We start from the raw sequence: 26,960 nt of genomic DNA, 5'->3' as shown, positions 1-26,960 counted from the left end.
GATCAGAAATGGAATATGAAAAACTAAACATAGGTTTAGGGTAGGGTGGTGGAATTCTATTTTTCCCATTTTATATTAATCTTATTACATTATCTTTACAATGAATAAGGAAAAATTACTTCTATGTTGAGTTGAATAAAATTCTTGAAATGCATAGTGACCAGAGAAGCAAACTACAGGCAAATATTTTTTTAAGTAAAAAAAAAAAAATTAAAAACTAAACTATAGGAATAAAATGAATTTTCAACTGGGTAAGAGGAAGAAAAAAAAATAAAACTAAATCCCTATACGTAGCTTAATTTGCTATGAATTTTGCAATAACCCACCAGTCAATTCATAACTGATAGTATATTTTTCTTCTTTGTAGCCACCTCAGGTGTCCTGACCCACAATTAAAGACAGAGGATTTTTTTTCTGGCCCTCCTGTTAATTCTGGGTTTATAAAGGGTATATGTAAGCACAAACAGTGTTTTTCATCCTTGGTAGATAGTTCTAAAATGTTTCTGCAATTTTTTCTCACCTTTTCTAAGGAGAAGTGATTGATATCCAGGACTTAGACAACTTTCTAGCAAGTGAGGGGATCGAGCTCACAGAAGAAGAGATGAAGGAGCTGATGCCTCATTTGACATTTAATGGTAAGGTTTTTGAAAATTCTGTTGCTTTCTTAGAAATGTGTTATCTTGTATAAAAGATCCTCAGACTGATTCTTATCTTTGTATCACCTAGAAAAATGTTTCTCAAACTTGAATATGCATATGAATCACCTGGGCATCTTGTCAAAATGCAGATTGCGATTCAGGTCTGGAGGGTAGCCTGAGAGATTCTGCATTTCTAACAAGCTCCCAGATAATGTCAGTGCTACTGGTCCATGGGCCATTTTTGCCTATCAAGGACCTAAAAGATGAAAAAAATGATACATTAAGATTGTGCCTGGCCTTCCATTTCTTAAGTCACAAGTACAACTAATATTTTAATTTATGCTTGAGGGCATGATTCCAGCCCAAATATAAGATCCATGTTTTAGCATGTATCAGTACTTCACCTTAATGGCAAAATAATATTTTAATGGCCAAATGATATTCTATTGTATGTATATATTACATTTTTTTTATCCATTCATCAGTTGATGGTCATTTGGATTGTTCCCACCTTTTGGCTGTTATGAATAATGCTGCTACAAACATTTGTGTGCAATTTTTTGTGTGGACATTGTTTTCATTTCTCTTGGGTATATACCTAGGAGTGAAATTGCTGGGTCATAGGGTCACTCTACATTTAACCATTTAAAGAACTGCCAGATTGTTTTCCAAAGTAGGTGCACCACCTCGCATCCCCACTATTAACATATAAAGGTTCTGATTTCTCTACATTCTTATCAACACTTTTTACTATCTGACTTTTTGATTCAGGTCATCCCTGTGGGTGTGAATCAACGCTACGTTTTTGAGATTTACCCATGTTTCTATAAATCAAATTCTGGTTGCTGCATAATATCCCTTCAATACAATTACCATAAATTACCTATCCACCGCCTTAGTGGTGGACACCAAAGTTGCCAACATTTCATTTTCTTGTTCTACTCTATTTCTACTAACTATATAGTTTTATCTTTCACATTTAGGTCTTTAATCCATCTGTACACCATCTCTGCATATGGTGAGATAAGGATTCTACTTGTTTTTTCTCATATAGCAAACAATTTTCAAAACCCAACTTATTTGTGATACCACTATGAATGGAAGAAACCCAAGCTCTCTCTACTATCTAGAGACTCTTGGGTAGTTTAGAGGGAACATACATTTCTCCTATTCACTAATGGTTTAGATTTTGTATTTTGAATTCTCAATTTCTGCTTTGCATTTCTTCTACTATGCTGCTCTCATTTTATATTCTGTTACTCCACTGACATTGCCTAACTCCATCATCTCCCAACTCAAGGCTTAGTGCTTAAAACTGAATAACATGTCCTTATTCTTATGGATTATTCTGCCACCATTCCTACTTTAGGAGAATTTTCATTTTTGTTTCTATTCCTCAGGTTTCAGCCTCCCATTTTGTTTTTGAGAAGGAAAGATTAGCAATAAATATGTTCAGAATTTTGGAGCAAAGGAGGGAGAAAGAGATGTGCACTGTTAGTCTCAAAACAAAAGTGTGTAATATTTTATAGAACTAAAAAATTACTTCCTTATCAGAATTCTTTTTTTCACTTTTTATTATGGAAATTTTCCAACAGAGAACCCTTACCCAGTTTTAACAATTATGAACATTTTAAGGCTATGTTTTGAAGAGGATATGGGTATATATATTGGTAAGGAGAGCATTGCAGGCGAAGTCAACTCTTTTTCTTTTTTTCCTCTCAAAATGTGGGATAGTTTGGCTTTCTAAACATCAGGAGATAAACTCTCAGGAGAAAAGTTCTGGATATAATGGCTCGGTTTCCTGGGTTGGTTTGGTTTGGCCAAATAAAGCCAATAATGTCAAGAAAGGTAAATAGCAGGCTCTCTCTTTGGGGAGCCTTGATGGTGGGAAGCAACGAGCCTTATCAGAATTCTTGAGAGTGCCACCCCAGGTCCCTTCCTGCCTCTTCTCCCATTTAATGGCATCATGGAAGAAGCATTCTGTCTCACTTATCTCACAGCTGCTCTTCTTCTAGCTTTGTCTATAGTTCTGTGTCTTGCAAGTGCTGTTCTGACCTAGATACAGTATTTAAGTCTCTGGGTTTCTCATGTGTTTACATTAGCTTCTCAGATATCAATCATTTTCTTCGTATTTTTCTGGTCTTGGTCCCCCTCCGCATCCCCATCAGTGTCTTCCAGTATGCAGACTGATCCCCCTTTTTTCTCTTCCTTAGATCACATTTATAATATCTCCCAGCAGATTTAGTCATTAAAGGAAGGGATCCTATGTACTAGGCTCTGTGCCAAGTGCTAAAGACACAAAAACAAAAACAGGTCACAGCCCTTGTCCACAAAGAGCTTATGGTCCAACTGAGGAGATATAACCAAAATAATTTTGATATAATGTGATAAATGTATGCAAAAGGTGCTGAGGGGGCATTTCTCCAAGACTGAGGTTTCCTGGAGAAAGCCCTAAGCTGGACAAGTATGGGAATATCATTCCAGGCAAAGAAATGTACTCCTCAGGAGTGACAAGCACACCACCTCAAATGGTTGGTTCCAAAGAAATACTCCTTAAAACAAAAAACAGAGCAAGTCCTTCTCTCCCTATTCCAACTCTGAGCATCTGTCTACATAGTCTCTTCATAACTTTCTTTTAATGTCATTGGTCTGAGTTTGAAAAAGACACTGCCATATTTGAGCCCTAGTTCTTTTTGTAATATCCCTTTCCTACATGTCATCCTTGGAGTGGAATACCTTGAAAGAAATGGAGATATTTATCTCACTGAAAGATTTACCCTTTCTTCTGTCATATTCACCTAAAACAAAATGAATCCAGTTCCAAAGCAAACCAGTATCCCTAGTTTTCTAAATCATAGAAGTTCCAGACAGCCATATTATTTTAATAATTCACAACTTTTATCAGTTATTATGAGTTTTTATGTTACTTCCTCTGTATCTGATTCAAAATGTTTTACAGGAAATGGGAAGGTTAAAGTGAATTCAATAATGGAAAGCCTGAAGAAGTTTGAACGTGAGTGGAAATTTTTGATAAAATATAAAATTGATAACTGAATGCTATGCATTTGTTTTTATATGTGTTTTCTTGGTTATAAAAGCAATAATGTTCATTATATAAATTTTCTATATTCAAAAAATGTAAAGAATTAAAACGGAAATTTTTAATAATTCTTAATTCTATCACCCAATGGTAATCTATAATTATATCAACCCAAATATTTTTCCTTATGCATAGACAATTTTTGTGCATTTAGTTTTGAAGTTCTATTTTCAATGGCAGACTTTTCCACAGCAGCTTCACCATTTTACATTCCTACTAGCAAACTAGGATCTATGCAGGGAGAAGATTCAAGAAATAGAGAAGAAGAAAAGAATGAGAGGGGTAGAGGGGAAGAGAAATAAAAGGTGATAGGTTTTTCTTAATTCTACAAATTATGTGTTTTATATTTGTATTAATCTCTCCCCTACCATAAAGAACATATATCTATTTTATATGTACTGCTTTCTGTGTGATATATTATACTACATAGCCTTTATAGCCTAAAGGTCACCAAAACTTCTCTATGTTTCCATAACCTGCCATTGACTTTTCTCGATATTAAAATAGTACATTATTGGCTTTATCTGACCAAACTAAACCAAACCTAGGGAACTGAGCCATTATAGCCAGAATTTTTCTCCTGAGAGTTAATCTCATGTTTAGAAAACCAAACTATCACACATTTTGAAAGGAAAAAAGAAAAAAAGTTGAATCGGTACTATTAAGGTATTTGGTGGTTGTTCTGGCCACGGAGTGCAGTGGAGTGAGGAGAGGAGATTTTATGGTTAATGTTATATATTGTACCCATACATTCACAGGAGAATTTACTAGAAATAAATATCTATTAACCATTAAAAGGTATATAATTAGTCAACAGTTTTAACCAAAGTACTAATGAATATTAAATGAGTAGATCATCCTCTTCTTGAGTCAACAGGTTTTCAAAGTTACTTCACTGTTTTACATCCTAAAAGATGGTAAATGAATAGTCTTAACTTCAATGCTGACTCTATGTAATAAGTCACATAATAAATTACAGTACAACTATATAATCTATATAATGCTTTTTTTAGTTTGATACCTTAAAGGCACCAAAAGAAGCAATATGAGTTAAGATGTGTATCACATACAACTGTCAGTTTCCTACTCATCTGAGGAAAAATTAAGATAAAATTATATCCTTATTTTCTATTTTTATAACTTCAGAAATTTATATAATTTTGACTCTCAATCTTGTCTTTAAGCAAAAGGAATGGTGCCTCTACATAAGTTGATGAATACTGCAAATAATACTAAAGGTGAGTGTAAAACGTGATGTGAACACATTGTAATGATGGGTATAATACTTTGACTTACATTTTTTAATCCCATAGTTATTTTCCATTTTGTCAGTTACTACCCTCTATCTACTTGCTGACAGGCAATTGAACACCATTCTCCCTTCTCTTGTTTTTCTGAATTCTTTCTGCCTTTATAGTACACACTAATCTACATCACATATGATTATTAGGTATTTATAATGCTTTCTAATGGCTTCATTTGTAATGAATTCTTTTATCTCTAATTACATTGTAACCTACTTGGTGCAATTTATAGTGCAATTACACAAAGCAGTTGTTCCTAACTTTGCCACTAGAGAAATTAATTCAACTCATTTGGGCTTTAGTCTCCTATCAATAAAATGAAAGGAGTGAATTAGATTGAGGATCTATTAGTTTTCTTTCAGCTTTAAAATTCTAGGACTAACTTTTGTGGTTGAAATGACATTATCAAGAAAGTGAAAAGAAAACCCACAGAATAGGAGAAAATATTTGTAAATGATATATCTGATGAGTCTAGTATCCAAAATACATGAAGAACACTTATAATTCAATAAAAAAGACAAATAACCCAACTTTAAAAATGCCCAAAGGATCTAAAAAGACATTTCTCAAAAGAAGATATAAAAATGACTAATAAGCACATGAAAAGATGTTCAACATCATTAGTCATTAGAGAAATGCAAATCAAAACCACGAGATAACCACTTTATACCCATTAGGGTGACTATATAGTAAAAAAGACAATAAAAAGTGTTGATAAGGATGTGGAGAAACTGGAGTCTGCATATATTGCTGGTGTAATGTAAAATGGTAAAGCTACTGTGGAAAACAGTTTAGAAGTCCCAAAATGTGAAACATAGTTACCATTTGACCCAGCAATTCCACTCCTAGGGATATACTCAAGAGATATGAAAACATATGTCTATATAATAATGTTCATAGCATGATTCATAATAGTCAAAGAGTTAAGACAGTCCAAATGTCCATTAATTGATGATTGGATAAACAAACTATGGCATATCCATATGATGGAATATTATTCAGCCATAAAAAGGAATGAAGTACTGATACATCACCCCACAACATAGATGAACCTTGAAAATATTACACCAAGTGAAAGAAGCCAGATGCAAAAGGCCAAATATAATTCTATTTATATTAAATGTCCAGAATAGGCAAATCAATCCATAGAGACAGAAGATAGATTAGTGGTTGCCAAGAGGTAACTGATATGGGAGGGAAGAATGGGAATGGCTCCTAATGGGTACAGGGTTTCTACTGTTCCGGAATTAGATAGTGATGATGGTTGTTCAACTTTGTGAATATACTAAAAACCACTGAATTGTACATTTTGTAAAGGGTGACTTTTATGGCATGTAAATTATATGTTAATGTTTTAAATTATAGGCTCACCCAAATATATATCTGCTTAAAAAAAAAAAAACAAGGACTCAGAATCTGTGCCTGTTTACTTGTCAGGCTCTTTAAGTGGGAAAAATAAATAACAGGCTTCCCCCAAATATAAGCCCTAACCCCAAATCACCTTCCATCTATCCAGTGTACCAAGCTGTGGAACCTAGCTTATGTCCTGAGACTGTCAGCCATACAGATAAAGATCACACCAATCCACCAATTCAAAACTACCTAGGACATGCCCATAAGTAAATTAAATGAAATCAGCCCTTCATCCCATTTGGTTCTGGATAGATAACTACTGATATATCTAAACTATAATACATGCCTACTCCCCAGGATATTTTTCTTCCTTATGTATACCACCACCCTATTAATTTTGATAATTTCTGTCATCACTATTCACTCACATTATGGAAACCTAAATTTGGATGAAACTGTCTCACTTCACTGTCAGCTACTTTAGGGTAGGCATGCTGTCTTATAAGTCTTTTTATTCTCTGTATCTACCAGTTAGTAGGTGTCTGCTGAAGGTAATGAGTGGATACATGTGTCTATTCATTTAACAGTAAGTTAGCACATACCATGTGCCAAGCATTATTCTATGTGCTTGGGACAAAAATCCCTACCCTCACAGAGCTTACTTTCTAGTAAAGAGATATATACAATAAACAATAATAATAGTATGACAGAGATTAGGGAGAAAATAAAACAAGTAAAATGGGTACAGAGAATCCTGGAAGTGGGAGAAGGTAATCAAGAAAGGCCTCGTTGATAAAGGACATAGAACCAAAAAGCTAAGGAGATAAGGGAGCAAGCCATGCAGAAATATGAGGCAAGAGTATTCCATGCAGAGGGAAGAACAAGTGAAAATTCCCTCATACAAGAGCATGCTTGCAGTATTTGAGAAGGAAAAAGGCCACTGTGGCTGGAATAGAGTGAGCTAGGACAAGGTAGGAGGAGACAAAGTCCTAGAGGTAGGGGACAGGACTATCACATTCAGCCACAGAGACTATGCAGTGCACAATTCCAGGATTGTGCAGTGAGTATCCCTTATTGAGGGAAGGAGATGGTGCAGGTGTGGAGAGCAGCAGATCATATAAGCCTTGAAGGCTATTATAAAAGTTGAATTTTTACCGAGTGACATAGGAAACTACTAGAGGATTTGAGCAGAGAGATGTATGATCTGACTAAAGTGTTTTTGTGGGTTTTTTAACTCTTTTTGACTTAAGTTTTTAAAGGATTATCCTGATTCTTGTGTATAGAATAGACTCAGCAGGGGTGGATAAAGCAAGAGCAGAAGCAGGGAGACCAGTGAGGAGAACTTTGCAGTATTCCTGAGCAAAATATAGAAGTAGAGGTGGTGAGAGTAGTTGGGTTACATATTTATTTTGAAGATGGAATCAACAGTATTTCTTGATAGATATAGTCCCTGATGTATCTCAGGGCCTAGAACATAATAGGCACTAAAGAATACTTATGGAATGAATGAATTAGATTAGATGTAGAATACAAGAGAAGAGGATTGGATCTTATTCAAAGGGTTTGACCTGAACAGAGGAGGTACACAGGCCTGGAAAGATGGAATTGCCATTTCCTGAGGTGAATGGTTGAATGAATAGGTGACTGGATACATTCTATTATATTTATTGAATTAGTTAAGAAACTAATTGAAATCCATACAGATTCAAAATTATGGAAAGAGGAAATATTAAAAATCAGAGTAGTGGCTTACAGAACGTGGGTTAAACAATTTAATATTATAACTTGCTATTACGTTGACACTAGGAAAATAATCTGAGATTTTGGATTGACTCTCAAGAATAAATCAATGAAGATGAGCAGGTGGTTGTGACACATTTATTTATATTGTTCTTTTATTACCTATGTTCTGATTCTGTAATTCACACCCACACATACCTCAAGGGTGCTGAATGAACCACGTTGAAAACACAATTGTTCTAAAGTTAGAAGGGGTTTATGGGTCATTTTCACCCTAGGCCTGAGTCTGAGAAGTGAATGAGGTCACAGTTGTATGATGAAACAAACCCTTTATGGGATTCTTGATCCAGTTGAAGCACAGAGTGGTAAGTAGCATGACCTAAAAGTAGGTAAATATCCAGATTTTATGGGAATCTACACTGAGTCCTTTTTTTTTTTAAGTCTATTATCTATGAGAGATTGAAGATAGTTTTTTAAAGTAATGATAATATTGAGCCATGAGGATGACTTCACAGCACCTTTCAAGTGCCTAAATTGTTGAACTTCTCTGGAATTCCCAGCTCTGTGGTAGGTTTCCAGATTTTGAGCACACGTAATTGAGTTGTTTAGAAGTAACTGGTTTCTATACTCTGAGATGAAGGCCTGGGAAAACTCATTGAACTCTAACCAAACAGAGGCTTTTTCTTCATGGTTTAACAGTATATGATTGTTTATATGTTCCTAAGTCAGCAATCCAATTTTCTTGTCAGCAAACCACCTAATCACTCTACATTTTGAAAAGATAATTGAAGAGAAAACCCAACAATAAAAGGGGGAAGCCCTACCAACCCAGCTTCTGGTCCATAGGCCCTAATTCTCAAACTCTGAAGAAGTGGAAAGGCTAAGGAAGCCACAGTGGTTGAGTACATTCAGGGCGGTCTAGGGTGGCAAAACAGCATTGTATCCCCACCCCGACTCCTACTTTTAAGAAAGACCTGTGGGTTCATAATTACTGACAAGGCAGGGGGTAGACCTCCCAGAAGTAAACCCTGAGAAAACCTACTTACTACCAGGCAGGTGTCCAAGATAGAGACAATTAGGTAAATATTTTGAAAATGCTATGACATTTTATTCTTTCTGAATTATGATATGAAATGTTCTACTGATTTCAAAAAATAATTTTTGTCTTTAAATAACTTTTTCCACACATTTCTAGATGTTTTATCTGTGTCACGTGGTACCATTTATCTTTATATAGAATCAGAATGCACTATTTGAAGGGGAAACAAAGGCAAGAAATTTTGCTTGGATATCTTGGAATAGAAAAAGGGGTCCTTCCATATCACCTTCCAACTTTGCACAAACCTCTAACTTGAATTTACACATAATACCATTTCCTGAGGCTCTGGACTTCAAACTCCAGGTCTAGAGCTGGGAAAGTTGTAAAAGAATATAGAGAAATTCATCTGTGATTTGATCCTTAATTGTACCTTCTGAATTCCAGACAGAGTTATTGGCAACATGGCAGTTTCTGACGTTAAGTCAAAACTTAAGCTGAATCCTCTAACAAAAGTACCCAGCTCCCACGACAAGAGGTAAGTAAAGAATGTATTAAAGTGATAAATATATTATGATAAAGAATTATTAAAGGGAGGAATATATTAAATACTCATAAAGGCTATGATGAAACAAGTTAGAATGCTCTTAAAATACCTATTCTGTGATAAATTAACTTATAAAACAAATATCTGAATTGAAGATAAAGATTTTTGTGAAAAAGATATATATATCCTTTTTGATTGGACAAAGAGTTCTCATTTCTGTTCTCCCAAATAAGAGGCTGTTTTTGTGTGAGAGGACAGAATACCCTAGAGGGCTTAAGAAGTTGTCAGTTATATATTAAGATATTTTGAGTATCAATCTAAAGAAGAATAAATTTAGAGGATCATAAAGAAGATCTAAACCCCTAAGCAAGTCAGTATAGAGAAAAGGTCTCTAGCTCAAATATGGCCAGTAAAATAAAATCTGGTAAATTAGCCATGACTAAACTTGGTCTAAAATTGGGAAGGGAAGTTTGCCTGTGACACTAACAATAGCTTTTTCTTAATCTAATAACAACAAAGTCCAATAAACAGTAGCCACTAATGACTGCAAGTGAAAGCCTGATGTATATGTAATCAGATCATAAGAAAAGCCTCTCTCCATTTTCTTTACCACTTTGAGAGTATTTCTCGTAGTGTCCTTGACTGCGCCACTGCTGTAGTAATATATTACTCACACTTTTAGAGGCATGTGGGTAAGACAACCTTATAGCTGCCAAATCTTTTTATCTCATTACCTTGCATTACAAGCTGTCTTTTTGAAATAGTGACTTCCCTGTCACGGAAAGCAGTCAAGCAGACTAGATAATGCCACATGTAGAGTGAATTCCTACATGAGATGAGAGGCTAGACTGGGTTCATTCCAAATCTAAGGTTCTTTGAACTTTGGAAACATTATAAAATAAAAACTCTATTTCTCATGTTTGATTCAAGATAACATTTCAAATTCTGCCAAGAGAAATCTTTTTTTAACATAGCTAAAAAAACTTTACACTGCCCGGCCTTCTGTTTTCCTCTTGCTTCTTGAGAACTTCATATGTCTCCATCTACTATATCTTTTATATAATGCAAAAGAAATTTATATTTATAAATACAACAAATATAAAATAACCTATCAGAATAAAGACAAACTTGAGTTTACAGAAGTTCAAATAGATAATAAAAAGGAAACACCAGAAGAAGAAATCAGTGTTAGTAAAAGCTGAGAAAATAAGACTTAGATGAAATTCCATGTCGAAAAGTTGAGAATGGTCATTAAGAGGCCCTATCACATCTTTTTCCCCCAAGTTTCTCTTTGGAAATAAGTTGAATCTACTAGATAGTATGTAGAAGATACTAAATATTTTAAATATATTTTTTAAATTTAACTACCATGTTTAGTATTTCTTCTAGTTTCACTTTTTTCAAACTGCTTCTTATAAAAACAAAAACTTGTCCATATTTTTAAAACTTTTAGTTCTAGTAGTATCAAAGCTAATGTATTTTAAATAAAATTAATTTATAAAATGATGATTATTATAACTTTACTTTTAAATTACCATCTTATAAGCAAGCCCAGTTTTGCATAATACATTTTTATGTTCCTAAACTAACAAATTACTATAAATCTGTATAAAATTTTCCCAAAGTATTACTATTTTCCTCTTCTTCCAGATTTTATTTTTCTGAAGAAATAAAAGGTCACCCAGGATTCCAAACTTTCCTGAAGCATTCTATAGATAATGTTATATAGATAATATAGATAGATAAATATATAGAGGTCTATATATAGAGACAGATTGATCTACGTCTCTCATATGCTGGTAAAAATACAATTTGGCAGTTAAAGTCATAAAATAATCATGAGCACGAAAGTTTTACTATAAGGATATTTACCCTAAGATTACTTAAATTAGTAAAAATTTGAAACAACTTATATTTCTAATGATAGAAATAGTGTAAAGCTTACATTCTTGAGCTTTGGAGTCAGATAAACCTGAGTTTGAATTCCAGGACTTATTATCTGTGTGACTTGGGACAAATTATTTAATCTCTCTGAACCTCAGTTTCCTTCTTTATAAAATGGAGGAAATCAGAATTTTTACAGGGTCAGAGTGATGGACAAGTATAGGGCAGAGATGGACCTCAGTGACCAACATTTTCTTGCTGTCCATCCTGTAGCTACTGGCAGTGACAGGAACAAGCCCCTTAGGTGGTATGACTCTGGGTGTACTGTGATACAGTCATTCCAGTCAGCAAAAACTAATGAAAAGAACTAATATTTACTGGTTTCAAATGTATTAAATCTTTTCATGTCTTTTCTCAGGGATAAAGATTTACTAGCATCTCTCCCATACCAATTACAGCACAAAGAAAAGAAGTTGAATGCTTCACTAATGCAAGGTAAAGAGAATTATCCTCAAAATGAGAGCATAAACAAAAGCCCCTTAATAGAACTGATCTTTTTTTTCTAAGAGAGATTAGGGATTTTATCTATAGTACTCTGTTATTTGAGAGCAAAAAAATTTTTTAATTCAGTGTCTTAATTTGTGGGAGGAAAAGGGGATTACTTTCAAATAGATTCTTCCTAGAATTTAAACAGTCCTGGTCAAATATTTTTATTCAAAGAAGAACCTGTGAGTGGAAAAGAACAAATGCAAGGTCAAATACAAACCAAGCAATGGAGCAGTATAAACACAACTAAGTCCCAGGATTTCTCATAGAAAAATAAATTATAATGGTAAAATGAGCTACACTAGCTACAGTTCATTAATCCAAACAATAAATATTTATTTAAAGCCAACAGTGTACTAGGCATGGAAAAGACCACAAGTCAGACAGGGCCCCTCCCCTGATAGGAAGTCTTACAAGGAAGAAAGAGGGTTAAATTATGAATTCCTTGATTGTAACATTTAAATTACAATATGATACAAGTTATGATAGGGAAGTAAAAGAAAGTCTACTAACTTAATCTTGTGAGGATAGGAGGGGAGTCCCAGCAAAGGCTGAATAATGAGGGGTAAATCAGTCAAAGACCTCAGAGGGGAGTATTCCTGGTAGAAAGAGTGGTATCTGTAAAGGCCTAGAGAAAAGGGAAAGCATGACACACTAGGAAAACTGAAAAAAAGTCAAGCATGGCTGTTTCTAGGAAGGCTAATGCTTTGCCCCTCCAAGTTTGGAAGCAACTGAGAAATTGACCCAAGAGACAGAAAGGAATCAAAGAATCACCTTTATTGTTGGGAAGGCTGATTTGGAAAACACAAAAGATTGTCAAGATCAGAATTGTGTTTTTTATTGCCTTAACAACAGTTTATGGCTTTATAAAACTTAAAGTTTTTTAATGTGCTTTAATATATATTGGTGCCTGGTTTAAGGGTACCCAGGATTTGTTTTATTTAGGTATTGTAAGACATACAGACACAGAAATGACTTCCATGGAAGAAATTGTTTGTACTCACTAGAAACAGGAGGCACAGCAAACCATGAAGGGCCACACACAGGAAAGCATCAAAGTCAGTCAAGAGGCAAAGGGTCGGGGAAAGTGGGCAGGAATGAACAGGCAAAGCAAAATAAACAGGTTTAGAATTGGCTAGTTCAAATAATTTCAGTAGCTCTAGGGTGTAGGGTTGTCCCTAGTTGTCTGGCACCTGACCCTGCAGTGATTAGGACAGAGGAATCGTGGCCCAGAGTGTAGGAGCCTGAGAAAGTAGGTGGTTGGGGGTACGGGCTCTGGATTGCTTGGTTTTCCCATGAAAAGCACACTCACGGGCAAATCTTTTACTATCTCTAGGAAATGGCTAGCTCTGGGATGGGTAGTCCCTCCAGGATCAGCAAGGTTTCAGATGTCAAAGCATTAAATACAGAAACTAGAAAATGTGGTTATTATAATGCTTAATCCTCACAACTTTCCTATAAGGTTAATTTATACATTCTACAAATATTAATTGAATACCTCCAAATCCCCAGCACCGGCTCCCATCCTCACTTTCAATTTATAACCTTGCTTCCTACTTCTCTATAATCAGGAATTCTGATTTTGCCATCAGAACTGCTATAGGCTCCCACCTCAATATCCACCTCCTACCAGCATCTGTACTCACAAACTCTGCCTGCCTCCCTGTTCCACAAAAGAACTTTATACTGTTATCTAAAGCCAGTCCTTCCACTGTGGATTAGAACCCATCTTCTCTCGCATATTCAAAGAAATAACCCACGAAAGTATCCCACCAGTCTCCAACACCAATTTCTTTTCATTCTCTGTTATATCATTTCTATTATTATACAAACTTGCTGTTATTTCCCTTTAAAAAAAATATCATGACCTTATCTTCCCCTCCAGCCACTACACAATTTCTTTGCTCTTCTTTGTAAGAAGATTCTTCAAAAGAGATGTCACTCCTTCTCAGTCTCTTTTCCTAGTTTCTCCCCTTTTCCTGATTCCTCTTAATGCTAGAGTACCCCAGAGCCTAGTCCTTGATCTTCTCTACTTTATCCCACTCACACATGTAGTGGTCTTATCTTGTCTTAGGCTTTAAATACCATCTATATGCAAACAATTCCCAAAAGTATATGTCCAGTCTGGGCCTGTTTCCCCAACTCCAGACTTACATCTAACTGGCTATTCAACATCTCCAATTATATGTCTAGTGGACACCTTAAACTCAACGTGTCAAAAACTGAACTCCCAATAACTTCCACTTACTCTTTTTTATTGTGGTAAAATATATGTTACATAAAACTTAAAATTATAATCATTTTTAAATATACATACAGGTCAGTGGCATTCAATTTATTCATATTGTTCTATAACCATCACCACCATCCACCTCTAGAACTTTTACATCTTCCCAAACTGAACCTCCATACCCATTAAACAATAACTCCCCACGCTTCCCTCTGCCACTTACTCCTAAAACTTGCTCTACCCATAGCCTTCCCCATCTCAAATGATATTTCATTCTCTACTTGTTCTAGAAAAAACTTTGGCATCATTCTTGACTCTTCTCTCTTAACCTACCTCCAAATCCATCAGGAAATCTCATTGACTCTACATTTAAAATATATCTAGAAGTCAGTCAGTTCTTACCACCTCCACTGCTACAACCCTGGTCTGAGGCACTATTATTGCTCACCCACAATAGACTCCTACCTGGTATTAATCTCCCTACTTCTACCCAAACCCTTACAAAAGTCTGTTTTTCTAGCAGTAGCCACACTGATGTTAAAACATAAGTCAGGTGCAAAAAAGGGAGGAGCTGAACTAAGTAACTTTGAAAAGGGCATTTTGACTAGAAACTGTAAAACTGAACAGAAAAGGAATTGTAGATAAGTAATGTACTCTACTTAGTACAGTTGTTTCTCATAGAGGTATAGATTAACAATTCTGAAACTGTTGTACATGTATCCTAGGATTAAATAAATAAGTAAATGGATGGTGGGAGCCAGGTTTCTCACTGTGGGAGTGGGAAGTTATAGATAAACAAGGGGAGAAGGCTAAAGTAAACCAGTGGTACTGGATTAGGGTCTGAGACATCAGTGTGAACTCATGTTTATCTTAATGTGAATACAGATGGATAGATCAAGAAATAATTAGAGATATGCGTGTATACATGGGTAGTATACATGCATTTATTTCCTATTTCTGTCCGCTAAGAAGACTTAGATGCATTGATACCCCTGTAGAAACAAACACCCAGATCTTGACTTCCAGTGTCAGTTTCCTATACAATAACCAGAGTTCCTTGGATAAATGGCTGATTCTAGGGCTTGGGCAGGGAATACACAAGATGAACCTGGGATATCTTGTAATGACGGAAAGTAAGGAAGTACTCAAAAAACAAAAGGACAGGAACCTGTCAAAAGGATAAAGAAGCCATCTGGAAAGAGCTCACAACCACCAAAACTAGAACAATTTGAGCAAGAAAAATAAGTAGTAAAAAGTATTGGATTGTAACTCAAAGTATAAAATAAATATCTCTAAGTCCATACTGATAAAATAAATGAAAGATTGGGTATAAAAAAATGATGAGACAAATCTCTTATAAAAGATTTCCAAATAATGTATGTAGATGTTACCTCCTCCAGGAAGTGGAGCTAATTCCCCTGCCCCCAAGCCCTCTGTCCCTTAAGTAGAATAAGGAAAAGGAGGGAAGTAACTTCGCAGTGTAGAAACCTGACAAACACTGCTTTGGCCAGGTAATCATGGTTAATGTCATCAGTGACAAGTCATGTTGATAGTATGTAGCCTTGATATAAACGGTGAGAATGGCACTTCGCTTCTGTGCTCTTCCTCCCCCAAATCTATAATCTCAGGCTAACCATGAGAAAAACATCGGGAAAAAAAAACAAATTGAGGGACTTCTACGAAATACCTGAATAATATTCCTCAAAACTGCCAAAGTCATCAAAAACGAGGAAAGTCTGAACCACTGTTACAGAGAAGTTAAAAAGACATGACAACTAAATGTACTATGGTATCCTGGATAGGATTCTGGAACTGAAAAAGAGCATTAGGAAAAATCTAGTGAAATCTGAATAGTGTCTGCAGTTTAGTTAATAGTACTATATCACCACTGGCTTCTTAGATATAACAGACGAACCGTAGGAATGTAAGATGTTAACAGGGAAAACTGGGGGAGGGATCTACAAGAATTCTCTGTGTTTCTTTGCAACTATATTTAAAATCAATCTGACATAAAACTTAAATTTTAAAACATAACCATGCCTATTCACACATTACCTCTCTAACTTCTCCTACTCCCCTTACTCACTCTACTCCAGCCACACTCACAGCCTTGCTATTCCTGGAACCTACCAGGTCCATTCCTCTTAAGGCCTTTGCTCTAGCTCTTCTCTCTCTTCTCCCAGATATCCACTCCCTCACTTTATTCAAGTCTTGGCTTAAATCTTATTTAATACTAGGAAACTATCCCTCAATCCCTGAAACTCTCAATCCCCTGACCCTACATTACTCTTTCATTTTTCCATAGCACTTACCACCTTCTAACATGTTATCTAATTTACCTATTTATTACATTCATATAAGGGCAGAAATCTTTGGGGGTTTTAGTGCACTAATTTATCCTAGGTACCTAGAGCAGCACCTGGCACATAGAAGACATGCAATAAATATTTGTTGATTAAGTTGTATTAATGCATGAATGCCTACTAACATGCTAGAAGTACTGGGAAAAAAATAGAAACAAGTCAGAGATGGTTCCAGGCCTAGAAAGGCCTGCCTTTTATCAAGGGGGAAAGATGTTAACCTTGACACAATTAAAAGGCACATACCATTATCTCTATAGGATTAATCACTGTTGTACACAGAGATGCTATCACTTGAATGTAATAAGAAATGTTTTATTCTGGTGCTATTTGGGATACACATTGTTCTCGGTCTATTTCTTCATTTGCTAATTTTTGAAAATATATGTTAATTTTTGTCCCAGTTAATGCCTTGAGAATTTCTTTGAGAAAACTTTGAGTCTGTACAAAACATAAGACCCTGCAGTTTTATAGGTCTGAAGGTGGGCTGCCTGGTCCCTCTTCTCCAGGCCTTAAGGCTAAAATGAAGGTGTTGGCCAGCCTGGCCTCTTATCTGGAGCCTCTGGACGCGAATCTGCTTCCGAGCTTGTTCAGGTGTTTGAAATTCAGTTCCTGTGGTTGTAGGGCTGAGGTCTCCATTTCCTTGCTGGTCGTCAGCCAGGAACCTCTCTCAGTCACGTAAGGCTGTCTGTCCTCCACATCTCATTGCCCTCTCCATCAACAGTGGGTCAAGTCCTTCTCATGCTTTGACTCTGTCTCACTTCTCCTGCCACATCTCTCTTGCTTGTAAATGCATAAGGGACCCTGTGATTAGATTGCGCCCTCTCAGATAATCCACAATAATCTATTTTAATTGCATCTGCAAAATCCCTTTTGTCGTGTAAAGTAATATGTTCACAGGTTCCAGCAATTAAAGTGTAGACATCTTGCAAAGGTCATTTCACCTACATATTTGGGTTTCCACCAATTTATTCCAGTTCAAATCTCATGGAAGGACATTGTCCTTAAGAAATGTCTATTAAGTACTCATATTTTTCTCAATACTTTTTCATAACATGATCTCCAGTCAATTGTATTGTCGGTCCTGGTTCCAGTAGAATATGTATTTATTCTTAAATAACTGTCCTGACTAACTTAATCCCATTTCTCCAGCCTTCCAACATGCCTACGACTTCTTTAGCAAGGATAAAACTGGCTCTATTGATTTACATGGAATGATGTGCACTTTAGCCAGGCTGGGAATGAATCTTACCAAACATGATGTCTATAATGAATTAAAATGTGCGGATATTGATCGTGAGTACTTTGACTTATCATTATTTTTCTCATAAAATCTTTTTATGAATATATACTTTTTTCTCAGGAACTATATAAACATGAGAAATAAACCTCACTTATTTGCCAAAAGTACATATTTATGTTTCTGTTTAAGGATACCAGTGAGGTATGGGTACAAGTTATGAAATCATTTTAATGCTACAAAATAGACTGCGAAAAATCCTGTGTGGAAACTAAAAGTGACTGCCACATTTCAATATCAAATTCAGATTACCTGTCATGATGTACATAACAAAATGACATGTCACCAAGGAAATCTAAACCCTTTGTTTCTATGCGAATCAAATTAGTACAAACCTTCCTTCCATCATTAGACCCCACCTATACTGAATTTTAAATGCCACAATATTTTAGTTGATATTTTTAAAGCATATAGATGTTTTCTTTGAATATACTGACAGAGATTAGTAACCCAAGCTGGTATGTTGTATAAAATATATGTTCAACATATTATCTCCTCTCACCTCTCCCCACCCAACTGCCAGTGCCCCGTGTGAGTCAATGTTACCAGTTAATTAAGTCATCGCTTGTTTCCATTAACCCTGCCTTATTTTCCTATTCTTTCATTGAAACACACACACGACTCTAATAGCACTCACTATCCTTGAATAATAGAGGAAATGGGGTATAACTTGACTATGTTACAATAATAGAAATATTAGTGGTATGGAGTGAGAAGGCAGGGTTGGATTCCTTATAAAACTGGCAGATCTCTAGGAAAGAAGTGAGTGGATATGACTACAGTGACTGGGAGCCTCATTTTTGATGTTTTTACCCCAGCATTGCTTCTGCAGGCTCTGGGTGACTGGTGTAATGATGCTAAGACCACTTCAGGAAGCCCAGTGCTTACCTGAGAGTATCTCCAGACCTAATATGCTCTGATTTTAAGTATCAAATGATCCACAGTGTTTTAATTTTTATATTTAACATATAATCTGATATTTTAAATATATCTTATATCCTTGTTCTGAGCCTTAGATTTCTGTTGCAGGAGATGGGAAGGTGAATTTCTCAGACTTTATAAAGGTGCTGACAGATAAGAACCGCTTCCTGAAGACTGTGGGTAAGTAGAGACATTAATGAATAGATGGCAGTTGTATTCATTACATAGTAAATATTATTCATTTAGGCCTCCAATCAGGAAACAAATCAAGATTGTGTACTCTGGACTATGATCAACTTTTGTACTGCTTTTCCAAAACAATATTTGCTAAGCAAATTGATACAGTTTTAGAATTTTAATTTAAATGCATCGGGTCCTGCAGGAGAAGCCTCTGCCCTCTGTGTAAGGACTAGAGAGTGTGCTGGAGGTTAGAGAGCATGTTCTTACATAAGGTTATAATTATTGTGAAGGTAAACTTGAAATATTTTTATTAGTCCTATAATGGTTTGTTTATGAGTTTAATATGCTGGCTTGGAAAATCTAATGCTATTCATATGTTATCTAGGATAAATGCATTTCAAATTCCAGATACTGTATATAGTCGTTTTGCTTTGCTTTGTTTTGTTTTGTTTTGTTTTAGGTTTTTAAATATGAGGACTTCTTTACTTTGAAGTCAGGTTTTTTAAGGTCTAATTTCATACAGTAAAATGTTCACTTTTTAGGTATAGAGTCTGATAAGTTTTGACAGACATTTAGCCACCACCACACATGAAATATAGAACATTTCTATCAACCAAAAAGTTTGTGCCTCTTTACAATGAATTTCCTCCCCACTTCTCAAGATCTGGCATCCACTGATCAGTTTCCTGTCTCTTAAGTTTCACCCATTCATAGGCTATGAACTATCATTAGGATAAAGAGAAGTTACTGCTTTGAGTAACACTGTAGTAACAAGGGTTTGCCTGCAAACCAGAGATATGTTTAACAACAACTCCTTTAACTGGAAGAACAGGACAGTAGTCTTTAACATATAATTCATGTTTATGTTAAAAGTATTACTATATTTACTTAGAAGTCATTGAACTAAAACTGTTTTTTAAATTCCATGATTATTTTGTCTGTTCAGTAATAAAAATGACCTTTCTACCTTTCTACAATAGAACAAATTTTGAATATTTTTCTATACTTCTCTAGTTCTTGACTTGGTATTATAAATATAATAAAAAATACTGTCAGTTTAGTACTTTTTTTGATAGATGGTTTTTTCAGAAGGCATTTTGAATCTTTTCTGTCTTTCATAGTTCCAGAAAAGAAGACATGTTTAGATTTAGCTGGCAACCCAGGGATCCTGTTGTTTGAAATCCTATCAAAGCTTGTAGAGACTTCAGCCTTACCCAAAAAGGCTATAATGGAAATAGTAAGGTAAGTGACAGAGAAAGGAGCAAAAATTGTAAGGATATTAACAAGGCAGTAACCTCTCACTAACATCCTATTTCACAGAGTCTGTTCCAAAACAAAGAAGAAGGTACATGGGCAAATGCTCAAGTGCCACACACGAGACTTTCTTCCTCATCTCCACAGTACTGTCTCGCTCTGAAATTGCATGGCTGACCTCAGGCCATCTTGGGGCCCCACTGAAGGCCTAAGATAGCTAAGAAAGTTCAGCCTCTTCTACCCTAGGCTAAAGAATCCTGGAGGGATAAGACTTTTCCAAGGATGATTTTTGGTGGGCTTGGATATCTAGTTTGAAACAAGACACTCCCATTCATGCAGGAACTACCATACTAGCTAACTAATATGTAGATAACTAAATAAGTATGCAGAAATGAAATAATACAAAGTATATTACATAATTAATTGTCAAATGAGTGGCAGAGACCATTTATTAGTGTCCTGAGAAAGTGGGTCCTGGACTGGACAGTGGTAGAATTTGGTAGGTATTCCTATAGTTGATTATACCATTTCTCGAGCATTTACTAATTGCAAAGGTCTGAGTAAGCACTTGACACACATTAGCTTTTCCCTGGATCAACATCTTCCTACTTGCTCTTTTCGATTTCCCATCCTCTGCCTTGCCCGCCACACAGTCCACTCAACACTCTCTCTGTCTAGCTGACTCATCGACTCCTATAGCACCAATGATGCTTTTAAAACATTGTCAGATCATGTTATTCCTCTGTTCAAAACCTTCAAAACCCTTCCATTTCCCTCAGAGTACAAGCCAGGTCTTTACATGAGTTATTGGCCCTCTATGTGATTTGCACTTACCTTTGACCTCTTTGACTGCATCTCCTGTTACTCTGCTCAAGCCGGGCTGACCTCCTTGCTGTTTCTCCAGTATACCATAATGTTCCCCGCTCAAGGCCCTTGCATTTGCTGTTCCCTCTATCTGGAACATTATTTTCCCAGATTTCACCATGACTCACTATCTCACCACCATCAGATCTTTGTTCAAATGTCATCTTCTCAGTACGGCCTTCTTTGACCACCCTAATTTAAAACTGCAACCCTCCTACCACCACCTATCTCCCCTTGTCTGCTTTATTTTTCTTCATACTAGTTATCACCTTCCAATACACTATATAATTCATTTATTTTGTCTGTTATGTTTTCTCATGCTAGAATATAAGCTCCATTAGAGCAGGGATTATTTTTTGTCTGTTTTATTCAGTTATATTCTCAATGTCTAGCGGCACTCAGCAAATACTTGTTGAATTATTTTATTTAATCTATACTTCAACTCTGTGTTCCAATATCCATTTACAGGCAAGGAGAATAAGGCATAGAGAAGATCAGGCTGTATATTCAGCCCGGATCCCCCACTAATGGAGTTTCCATCTATTGGACATTCCCATAGGTACCGCAAACCCAAAATACCAAAACAAAATTCACATCCTTCCCCCCACCCCCACTTCAACTAGTTCTTCCACTGGGATCGAAATCTCAGCAAATGGTTCTACCATCTCACTGTGTTTATCCAGTTACCTGAGCCAAAGGCCTACTATCATCCACAGCTACTCCCACATCTAACCAATCATGAAATCCTGTCTGTTTTACGTCCTAAACATGCCTCAAATCCATGCACTTGTCTCTGTCCCCACAAAAGCTGCCCTAGTATAGGTCACTGCCTCCTTACAATTGAATTACTTCAGTATCCCCCTACCTTGTCTCTCTACCTCCATTCTTGCCATCTCTACCCATTTTCCCCATTGCATCCAGAATAATATAACATTCAGTTAGAAAATATTTATCGAATGCTTACAATACCAAGTACAAATCTAGTCATATCAGTTACCTGCTAAAATCCCTATAAGAACCTCTCGTGTCCCTCTGAAAAAGTTCCAAGTTAACATGATATTTTCAAGGTCTTCATGACATATCTTTGCTTAACTCTCAAGTCTCACTTTGTAACGTCCCGTATCACATCACATACTAAATTTGGTTAAGGTCCTCAACTACTCCATGGTCCCTAACCTCCAAGTATGTGCCTGGAACATTCTCTCCCCTCTTGTATCAGTTTCCTAGAACTGCCATAAAAAAAATTACCACAAGGTTGGTGGCTTAAAACAACAAAAAATATTCTCTCATAGTTCTGGAGGTCAGAAGTCTTAAATCAAGGTATCAGTAGAGCCATACTCCCTCCTACATCTCTAAGGGAGACTCCTTCCTGCGTCTTTCAGCTTCTGGTAGCTCTTGGCATTCCTTGGCTTGTGGCAGCAAAACTCATATCTCTGCCTCCATTTTCACATGGCCTTCTTTCCTGTGTGTCTCAAATCTCCCTCTCCTTTCTCTTGTAAAGATACTAGTCACGGATTTAGGGCCCACTCTAAATCCAGTATGCTCTCATTTCAAGAGCCTTCATTTAATTACATCTGCAAAGGCCCTATTTCCAAATAAGGCCACATTTAGAAGCATGGCGTTAGAACTTGGACATATCTTTTTGGGAAACACAATTCAACCTACTATTCCTATCTATGCTTAGTCAACTCCTTCTTATCCTTTAGCAACCAGTTAGGAGTCGCTCCCTCTGAGAGGCCTTCCCCAACCCCCAAGTCTGGGTCAGGTTCCCCTCCTAATTGCTTCTCTTTCCTTATAGCATATTGCATTGTTGAAATTACATGTTTAATTGGCAGTCTTTTCCATTGAATTGTGAGCTCTGAAAGGACAGGGACCATGTCAAGCTTATTCATCATTTTCCCCACATATCACAGAAATCATGGAACATAGTAGGTTCTTAGTAATTATGAAATTTAACTGACTTTCCCAAGGTCATACAGCTATTAAGTATCTGATTCAGTAGCCTAACCAGAAAGTGCTTGAGAAAAAGATTTAAAAAACAGACTGCATTTGATATTACAGAACAATGAGCAGGTATTTGGCTAGAGCATGAGGTTTGTGAAGAAAAACAGTAGATGATGAAGGTGGAAGTGCACACTAGATCTAGATTACAGAAAATCTACTCTAAGTTTTCCTCTAAGCAGTGAGGAGCCATTCAAAGTACTGGAGGAGGGGAGCAGTGGGGGAGAAAAAACTTTGATAAAGGTGTGAAGGAAGTTTAACCTTTAAGTGGTAGGTAGAAAAGTCTATTATAAAGACAGGCTGATGGCCAAGGAACATGTGAGGATATGAGAGAAATAGCTCTGGCAAGAGGAGAAAGAGATTGGAAAGTAGAGGAAGTGAAAGAAGCCCACAAAACCCAAGATTTGAGGTTTTAAAGTAGAAAAAGGTGGGTCAAGATAAATGGGAGCACCCCTGGCCCGCACCCAGCCTGCACCCCATTAAAGATCAGGGAAACTTCCCCGCAAAAAACATAAATAGCAGAATTTGAGTCTGAATGACTAGGAACTAATAAGTAGGAAGATTATAGTAGAGTGGACAGGAGGATAAGGGGAAGATTTTTAGACAAGCAATATTTCAAATGAGAGTGGAAGCTAAGTGGAAGTGTCCCACGATAAGCTTGAAATGTATACATAAAACATAAAAGAAAAATTGGGGTATAGATATAGACTTAGAAACTGTTAATATAGAGGAAATAACCTAAGCCATGAATCTGAATAAAATGAAGAAAGAGCAGAGAGGGAAGGAAGGAGGGAGCGAGAGGGAGGACTGATCATGGAACCATAAGGAATTCCCATATTTATGGAATGGGAGGAAATAGAGGAGTTGGCAAAGGAAACATAGTAGTTGAGAACCAGAATAGTGTGCAGTCAAGTAGCCAGGGCCACAGAGAAATTTTCAAAAAAAAAAAAAAGACTTTCCACAAGTATTAAATGCTAAAGCGAGGCCAGGTACAATGAAGACTGAATGGATAGAATATTAGATTTAGTAGTTAAGAAATCATAAGTGACCTCCGATTACAAAAGGATGATGAGAAGAAAGCCAAATTTTAGAGGGTTAAAAAATAGCAGTCAAGTGAAACATATTAGAATAATGCACATTTTTACCTTTTCTCTTTTCTGAAATTACACCAAAAATAATAGTAAAAGTATTTTTGTTGGAATAAACCCACAAAAACAAGGAGAACAGCTGACAAGACATAGCAACTTAGTTTTGGAAGCTGAGAAGGAAATGGATGACTGCTTACTGGCTAGTGAGAGCAGAAGCTGAAACTTGAACCTGCGGTGGAGAAGGTCAAGAAGCCACTTCCCACTGCATAACTCTGGCAGGCTCAGGAATCGAGACACCAGGATCCTCCGAAGGTGGGGCGTGCAGTGGGAGCCCCAAACAGAAAGACTGCTTCAAAGTAGCATGAGAAGCAGGTCGACCCTTAGATTCCTCTCCCTAACCCCCACAACCAAGTGACTGCCCTGGCAATTAACTCTCTGAAGAGACTGTACCTCTTCAGGTACAACCTGTACCTGATACCCCTGAGTCCAGACAATCTTTTGGTTTGGACTCAGGGGTATCAGATGTAACTGGAGATGAGGGTATCATAATAATAATGAGATTACATGAAAGTCCACTTACTAAATGGTGAGACCCCCACTAGCCACCTTCCCCTTCCCTAGGCCCCAGTGTGTTGACAGCTAGACCTGAATCACTCAGGTAAAATATCAGAGGGTCCCTCTCCAGGGAAATTGACAGATACTCACAGGTAAAAGGTCCCTTGATGAAACAAACTTCCAACCAATTGTCAATGAAGTTGCCACTCAATAAGACCCGCCACACCAAAGAGCTTCCACTTAGCTTTAAAGAGTGCTTACTCTCTTAAACATGAATAGACATCCAAAAATCAAGACATATTTAAAGAAAATCTGTGTCTACAGCCATGCTACCCTGAACACACCCGATCCCGTCTAATCTCGGAAGCTAAGCAGGGTCAGGCCTGGTTAGTACTTGGATAGGAGACCACCTAGGAAGACCAGGTGCTATAAAACAAATAAAAATTAAAAAAAAATTAAAACAGATGGGAGGGAGGTGGGGAAGGAGAGAAGGAGGGAGGAAAGGAAACCATTAGTTATAAATATAACCTGGTATATAATCATCAAACAAACAGTAGAGTTTCGAGGAAGGGGAGACTGCAGAGCAGCAGCTCTCAAACCTGAGCATGCATCAGGATCACCTAGAGTGGTTATTAAACCACATTGCTGGGCCCCAGGGTTTCTGATTCAGTAGGTTTATGTGAGGCCCAAGATTTTGTACTTCTAACAAGTTCTTTCCTTGTGCTACTGGCTTGAGGACCACACCCAAAGCCTTAGAATATACAGAGAACATGTTTAGGGTAAAGAAAGATGAGCCTTGAAGGACCTGGTAGGAATTAAATTACACTCAGAGAAACAAGCATTACATTATTTTCAGAGGTGAGTGAGAACATTATGGATGGTTAGGTTCAAGGCTAGGGAAGGACATGTCTGATTATAAGCCAGACTCCAATCAGAACAGTATCAGCACAGCTCCTACCTAATCAGGGCTTCAGCCCCAACATTTAGAATGAGTTCTTTCCCTCTTCCTGAGAGGAAAAGAAAGGTTGCCTGTCACCATCCCAGAGAGAAGTGAAGCCTCTTGTTGCTGGAATAGAAAGAATCCTGCATGCGTAATAATGAGAAGCAAGGTCCTGCATCTGGTTCTCTGGGACAGTAAGAAGCTCCATTCCTCTGCCCAGCACACTGAGAAGTAAGGTCTTCCACATCGGTACTGAAGCCCCAACTACACCAGAGTGGTGAGAAACAAGTCCTTCCACCTTAGTGAGCAACCAGATCCCCACCACAGCTGCAAAGAAAAGTGCACCATTCCTGCAGCAGCGATGAATCTGGTCTGTCATTGATATTTAAGGGGCGCATGTTTTTAAATCAGATGTTTATACCTTTGGGAATGTTTGTACTGTGAATTAGAGTCCCTTATCATATATAGCATGCTATGCTTATTCTTTTTTTGTTTTCATTGTATTATTCTTAAATTTTATTAATGCCTTCAGTTTGTGCATCCTTAAAGAATCTATAACCTAAAATGCATAGTAATATATCTCCTAGATCTATTCATACATGTATGTGCACTCACACACATGCACACACAAAGATAGCAAAGAATTGCAATCAACAGTGATTTACTGTGGATAGTATTTTCTTCTTTATAATTTTCTCGATTTTCCAAATTCTTTGCAGTGAGAATTTTTTAATTAAAAAAAAAAAAAAGTTGCATTTTAAAACCCAGCAAAAAGTAATATAATAGTAGCCATGATTAATGTTCATATTCAAGCTGGTACCACTCAAGGGTTTGTCAATAATCATAAATAATAGGTATTTTCCTAAACAAGACTGGAAGGTCTTGGAGACAAAGAAGGAAGCCAAAACCCAGGCACCAGATATATAAAAAGGTCAAATGGCCTGTGGCAACTATCAGTAGGTGTTCTATAAATGTCACAGAAGCAGGCATTCAATAAGTAATAGTGAATAAATATACAAATTAAATTTAAAATATTCGGCATATATAACTTGCAACTTTTTTTCCTATTTGTCTAACACTCGGGCACTTTTTCAGTAGAACTATAGCACTTTTTATCCA

General features: G+C 36.6%; 1 protein-coding gene and 1 pseudogene across 2 annotated transcripts in view; both read left to right on the top strand.

Moving 5' to 3' along the window:
• Nucleotides 1–535: 535 nt before the first annotated feature.
• The window catches only part of EFCAB3 (EF-hand calcium binding domain 3), a 32,978-nt gene continuing 6,553 nt past the window's right edge, over nt 536–26,960 (top strand). Inside the window, exons 1-8 of one of the 2 annotated variants that reach the window (XM_039859215.1) lie at nt 536–635; nt 3,598–3,651; nt 4,923–4,976; nt 9,619–9,709; nt 12,021–12,097; nt 17,891–18,034; nt 19,068–19,139; nt 20,261–20,381. In XM_039859215.1, the coding sequence (XP_039715149.1) occupies nt 602–635; nt 3,598–3,651; nt 4,923–4,976; nt 9,619–9,709; nt 12,021–12,097; nt 17,891–18,034; nt 19,068–19,139; nt 20,261–20,381 (647 nt within the window). In that variant the 5' untranslated portion in view covers nt 536–601. Of the gene's footprint in view, nt 636–3,597; nt 3,652–4,922; nt 4,977–8,464; nt 8,525–9,618; nt 9,710–12,020; nt 12,098–17,890; nt 18,035–19,067; nt 19,140–20,260; nt 20,382–26,960 lie in introns of those variants that run through there. The other variant, XM_039859216.1, reaches the window with a different exon arrangement.
• On the top strand, nt 25,218–25,336 carry LOC120600513 (uncharacterized; annotated as a pseudogene).

The sequence above is a fragment of the Pteropus medius genome, unplaced genomic scaffold, assembly GCF_902729225.1.
Source record: "Pteropus medius unplaced genomic scaffold, Ma_sr-lr_union100, whole genome shotgun sequence".
Classification (NCBI taxonomy): Eukaryota; Metazoa; Chordata; class Mammalia; order Chiroptera; family Pteropodidae; genus Pteropus; species Pteropus medius.
This window is presented reverse-complemented; position numbering and strand designations above follow the sequence as displayed.